The 6,300-nt window shown below is 36.8% G+C and overlaps 1 protein-coding gene across 1 annotated transcript; it reads left to right on the top strand.

Moving 5' to 3' along the window:
• The first annotated feature begins 2,895 nt into the window (after positions 1-2,895).
• Positions 2,896-5,223, top strand: LOC132053539 (putative UDP-rhamnose:rhamnosyltransferase 1). Its single transcript, XM_059445621.1, has 3 exons — positions 2,896-3,740; positions 3,971-4,265; positions 4,524-5,223. Exons 1-3 carry the CDS (start codon positions 3,039-3,041, stop codon positions 4,946-4,948), a joined length of 1,422 nt encoding a protein of 473 aa, XP_059301604.1. The 5' UTR covers positions 2,896-3,038; the 3' UTR covers positions 4,949-5,223.
• The last annotated feature ends 1,077 nt before the right edge of the window (positions 5,224-6,300 follow it).

The raw sequence follows: 6,300 nt of genomic DNA, 5'->3' as shown, positions 1-6,300 counted from the left end.
TTGGAGAGTAAGGGGAAATGCTGCCCGATTTATTTTAGAATCAAGTTACCGTGGATATACATGATATACTAGCGCCATCTAAAGATACCAAAGCTTATAGTTCTTGATGTTCTCGGGATATTATTGAGCTTGTTTCATGATTACTGATGTTAATCATTGATGTTGATCTCATCTTATGATTTTGTTCCTTTAAGGTGAGATATGTTCATGATGATAGCTCCATAATGATAAACGGACGTTTACAGACCTTACGTCACTCCAATAGATTTATAGCTTTTATTTGGGCTCTCATGCATGCTTTACATATGTATGTATTTTCTCACACCGCGCTGCTCTATAGTCGGCCGGGCAAGCACGTAGATGTGCACACCACTGCAGTGGGTAACTTATGATATCATCCGGGATGTGGGATGATGATAATATGATGATAACACTGTGCCTATATGTCCGGGAAATATACTATATATATATGTATGTATGTATAAGATGTTTTTTTAAAGCTAAGTATGCATGACATCCGCCTTAAGAGGCATCCAGATGTACTGGTTATCTCTCTTATCCCATGTTACTCTCCACATCTTTATTATGTTGTTATTCATGCTTTACATACTCAGTACATTATTCGTACTGACGTCCTTTTGCTTGTGGACGCTGCGTTCATGCCCGCGGGTAGGCAGGGAGACAAATCAGATCCGTAGGAGCTTCATCAACGATTGTACAGGGGGGCTCCATTTGTTTCGGAGCTACAGCCTATGGTACTATTCTTTTGGTGCACATATGGGCATGGCGGGGTCCTGTCCCGTCTTTTTGATTCCATGCACTCCATGTAGAGGCTCGTAGACAGATGTATATAGTTGGATGTTCCATAACCTTACCGGTTCATATTTTTGTACATCATTTTTTGCAGGCCTTATCGGCTTGTATATATATATGGGCACAGTTGATGATGATCATATAGATGAGCTATTATTTCTGTGGATTCATGCCCTTATAGATTATAATATTCATAAGTTATCTTTCATGGTCCACCTAGAATGACGATGAGAAGCATGTTAAGAGGTGCTCGGTAGGTTAGCTCCGGGTGCCCGTCGTGGCCCTCCGGTTGGGTCGTGACAGTAAAATCCCCATGTAATTCAAGCACTTGATTTAATGTGTTGGTGTACTCATACTACATTTATTGCACTTTTTGTGCAGGTTCAAGTTAATGTAATACTAGCAGAGTCCGTGAGTGAGTTTCCAGGTCGAGGTCGTGTTCCTACAGTGGCCACAAGGTATATTTTCTCCTATTTTATTGCATTTTTATTCAGTAAGACTATATATCTTTCTGACACGGTGTATTTTCATTTCCAGTTCTCATGACAAGCATAGCCAGTCACGCATTGAGATGTATTTGCGTTACGGGTTCGTATTCTACCAAATTATTATATATCTCTACCTTGATATTTATTGGTGTTACACATTAATATTTTGTGTTGCATCCCTTCTTTGCGTTGTTTATCGAATGCCTTGGTTCTCCTTATTTGGGATAGTGATCGGTGCCATCACGGCTAATGAGGTCACGACACATTGCTGCAATTTACATACCAGCTGACTAATTCCACAAATCATGGTCAATTATTTGTAGTTACCTTTTCAATTTGCACTATTGGTAATTCGAAATTAAACTCATAAGAAATAATTGGTTCGATTTAAGAAAGGACCAGTGGTCCAAAGTAGTAAACACTCTAAACTAAAATCACTGCAGAATGGTCCTACGTTTTTTGGCAGTACACTTTGACAATCACAAATAACAATGGTACTACTGTAATAAACGAAAACTTAAGAGAATGGTCCTTCGTTTTTTGGCATTACATTTTGAGAATCTCAACATGTACTACAGAAATAAACAAGAAAATAATGCAACGATTTACGCATGTTGTTGAGAATATGTATTCCGTTATATTCAGGGACATTTATCCCTTTTTACGCACATGAGGCAAACATAGAGAAATTAAGAGAAAATTAAGAAGATGAGTAAAGATAGTATTCACGCTGTAATGGTTCCACGGTTAGTATTTGGTCACCTGCACATATTCTTCCAGCTTTCTATAGCCTTAGCTAAAGAAGGAGTTCATGTTAACTCTTTCCTAGTCTTATGGATTGATGGTGCAAGTATAAAGTTTGATTACAAAATTCAACTACATGCCCACCAACCTCTTTCCAATATTTTTTGGAAGAAAAAGCAATATATGAAGGGTCCATCAACAGCAGCACGTTTATTTAATGTTTGAATTACAAAAATATTGGTGCTTGGTTGTGGGCTCTCCTGTACTACTTACCACTAGGAGTATACAAAGAAAACCAATAAATCGTTCCAAAAAGATTGTCTCTATGCATCATTCCAACTGAATGTCGGTGGGAAAAATTTAAATAGTAGTGTTTTCACACTAAAAAATCAGGAAGGCTCCCAGCGTTTCAATGGAAATCTGTTCCCCACCATGTGTTTTTCAGTAAGCTGGCTTGGTGGGAATGAGGATGGGAAAGTCATGTTTATAAAATTTGGAAATAGCTTCTGCATATATACTGAAGCTTGTTTCAATTGAGTACCTCCAATTCAAAATTTGGGAATAGCTTCTGCATATATACTGAAGCGCCAATTTCATAGATAAGTTAATCTCTTAAATTGGTCATTTCCTTTAATATAATATATGCAGTAGCCTCAATATGTTGTAAAACCTCAGACTTGCTTCAATTGATGTTGCTGTGTATAGCTAAAAAGAGTCATATTTTATTTGATTAACTTATTTACGTAATAAGCACTTGAGAACACGTGCAAAAACTATCAAAATATGAGCTAGAGGTGTCTAATAGGAATACTTTATTATCTGTTCAGATGATCAATATTGAAAAATGTCATAATTCAAGTATCAGAATGAAATTTACTGAAAAGTTTAAAGTGTTATGAATGTATTCATCCTTCCCTCTATATAGAGGGACACTTATCCCTTTATACCCACATCAGGCAAACATAGAGCAATAAGAGAAAAGTAATTAAGAACATGAGCAAAGATAGTATTCACGTTGTAATGGTGCCATGGTTAGCATTTGGTCACGTTCTGCCTTTTTTCCAACTCTCCATAGGCTTAGCCAAAGAAGGAGTTCATGTTTCTTTCATTTCCACTCCTAGAAACATTAAGAGACTTCCTAAAGTTCCCCCTAACTTAGCACCATCAGTAAATCTAGTAGAATTTCCATTGCCAGCACTTGATAGTAACCTTTTGCCCGAAGATGCCGAGGCAACTTTGGATATTCCTTCCGATAAAGTTCAGTACTTAATGGTAGCTTATGATCTTCTTAAGCAGCCCATCAAACACTTCATTACCCGTGAAAAACCTGATTGGATCATCGTCGATTTTAGCCCCTATTGGGTAGCTGAGATCGCTCGAGATCTTGATATCCCCATACTTCAATTTAGTGTGTTTACTGCTGCTACCCTACAATTTTTCGGGCAGCTTGATTCCGGTCATGAGGTTCAGAAAAAAGAATCTAAGCCATTGCATGAACTTCTCCTATCACCACCACAATGTGGGGATTTCCAATCAACCGTTGCTTACAAAAAGTACGAAGTCGCGGAACTATTTGCTGCAATTGCTGCAGAGAATGCTTCGGGAAAATCATCTATGGAACGCGAAGCTATAGTGGGAAATGCTAGTAGAGCTATGGCTCTACGTACATGTGCTGAATTTGAAAGTGAATACTTGGTACTGTTGGAATTATTCCTCTTAATCTTTATTCTTTTGTTTTGATAATGCAAAGAAGAAAGAATTATTTCTTGTGCGTCCTTTTCCCTCTCTCACTTCCTTGTCTTATGTGAAAGACAAAGTGTCCCTCATTTACTAGAAAAAGCTCTTTTCTTCTCTTTATTTGATAAGTTTCTTATTGTTTGTTTTAATTCAAATTCAGTATCAATATTGTGCTATTTTGCTAATAGGTACAACCTAGAAACTACAAAAAGCCATTGATTCCTGTCGGATTGCTACTACCGGAAGAATTACCGGTGGATGAAAGAACTCTTGCTTGTCAACCAAATTGGAAGAAGATCTCCAAGTGGCTCGACGAACAAAAGCCAAGGTCGGTGGTATTTGTGGGATTCGGAAGCGAATGCAAGTTTAGCAAGAATCAAGTACATGAAATAGCAAAGGGGATACAACTATCAGGACTACCGTTTATGTTGATACTACAGAAGCCCCGTTGGGCTTTAAACGACATTGATGCTTTGCCGTCGGGTTTGTATATATATACAACATACAACTATCCATATACAACTAGGATTCTGGCTAGTACTTAACAATAGCGTCCAAAAATAAATTAGTTGAAGTAAAATGTTGTAGCTAAGTTGAATACTTTTGCTTAGAGCTATAAAAATCTGGATAATAGTTAGCTTAATAGCTACAACTAGTTTGTCATAACAAGATGAATATAGCCACAAATTTATAGCTGCAAACTTTGTTGTAGCTAATCATAAGTTTATGCTTTGTCATCAGGTTTTATTGCCGCAACGGAGGGGAGAGGGTTGGTGCACATTGGTTGGGCACCACAGAAGGAAATTCTTGCACATCCGTCTATTGGAGGATCCCTCTTTCATGCAGGATGGGGTTCAGCCATTGAAACTTTACAGCATGGTCATGTTCTTGTGGTGTTGCCTTTTGTTTTCGACCAGGGATTGAATGCAAGATTGTTAGTAGAAAAAGGTGTGGCGATTGAAGTGAAGAGGAACGAAGAAGATGGATCGTTTAGCGGAAATGACATAGCAATGTCATTAAGAGAAGCGATGGTTTTAAAGGAAGGAGAAGAGCTTAGAGCTAGAGCAAGAAAGGTTGCTGCTATTTTTGGAGATCGGAAGCTTCATGATTCCTACGTCAAAAACGTTGTTGAGTATCTGAAAAGTAATGGTGAAATGAAGGTTTAGTCATCAACCAACAAACTAATGTGTCTTTTAGAATATTCCATTATTAGGTGTATAGCATTTATGCTATCTAGGTGCATGTCGTTAACTAAGTTTTTATCGTGGCTATGTTCGTAGTGTTTTTGTGAATGTATTTAATAAGTGTGAGTGAACAAGTGTCCATTAGGCGATTGTGCTCTGTAAGAGTAGAGTTCACTCAAACACCTCCCTGTAATGTGTTCTGTAAGAGGAGAGTTTCTCATGAAATGAGCTCAATGTCTATCACTTAATTTAAACGACATTATTTGTTTTTTAGTTAATCCCAAAAAGAATGATATTTTCTATTTTTAATAACAATTCAACTTTAAATACCCTTGATGAAATTATTTCTAGCCACATAAATTTCTCTAGTTTGTTTTAGACCACAAGTTTTAACAATCTTCCTTTATTTTTTAAATTTTGTGCCTAGTCAAACACCCTCTTATAAAATGAGATGAGGAATAGTATATTCCAACATTTCCTATTTTTGTAGCATGGAATCAATTAGACAGCCAAGTTGTGTTGGAGATAACTGAATGATTTCATTTTAACTTTCGTGTATATTTTTCTTGTATGCATTAATTGTTAAAGTGATTAATTATCCACCTATAATTATTATTTTTAATTTGGGGTTAATTAGCCATTGCCTAGTACTATTGTATATCATTGTACAAAAGTACAGGAGGGGGACCAAGCCTGAGCTCAACGTCACGACACAATTGATCAGGGACAATCTTTTAAAAAAAAGAAAAAAGGCAGCTAAGTGATAAAAGCATCTCACGTCAGCAGGGCCCGGAGAAATCTCAAAGCGGTGTGATGTAGATAGCCTCTGTTGAATATTGATTTCAGTTACTGCAGTAATTTTCTTGTTAGAATAATAAGTAAATTAGTTCTAGGGTGAGTCTATTTTATTTGAATTTAAATTTTAGAAAGAGATTAGATTGTTGAGTTTTATTAGGCTTTTTAAAATTGTTCTGCAGATTTTCTGTTGTTCAATTGGCTATTTAAAGTGCCTTTTGAAAGTACAAGAGAGGGGGTGAATTGTAAGCCTATTAAAAATCTAGTCGACTCATTTAGTTCCGAAATCGATAATCGATAGCGAAAACAAATAGTCTCTTCGATTTGACAAGTATAAACCACAACAAATAGTAAGGGTGCAGAATATAATATGAGAGCAATAAAATAAATGACACCGGAATTTTTATATTGGTTCTAACCAATGTGGTATCCTAATCCGGTCCCTTGGGTAAGGAGGTTATCGCTTTAAGCTCTTTGTAGTTTGAGTTGAGTACAGCTTTTATGGTTTTCCTCGTTCACCACCAACGTTCACAAGGTTG

This window comes from Lycium ferocissimum, chromosome 4 (genome assembly GCF_029784015.1).
Source record: "Lycium ferocissimum isolate CSIRO_LF1 chromosome 4, AGI_CSIRO_Lferr_CH_V1, whole genome shotgun sequence".
Classification (NCBI taxonomy): Eukaryota; Viridiplantae; Streptophyta; class Magnoliopsida; order Solanales; family Solanaceae; genus Lycium; species Lycium ferocissimum.
This window is presented reverse-complemented; position numbering and strand designations above follow the sequence as displayed.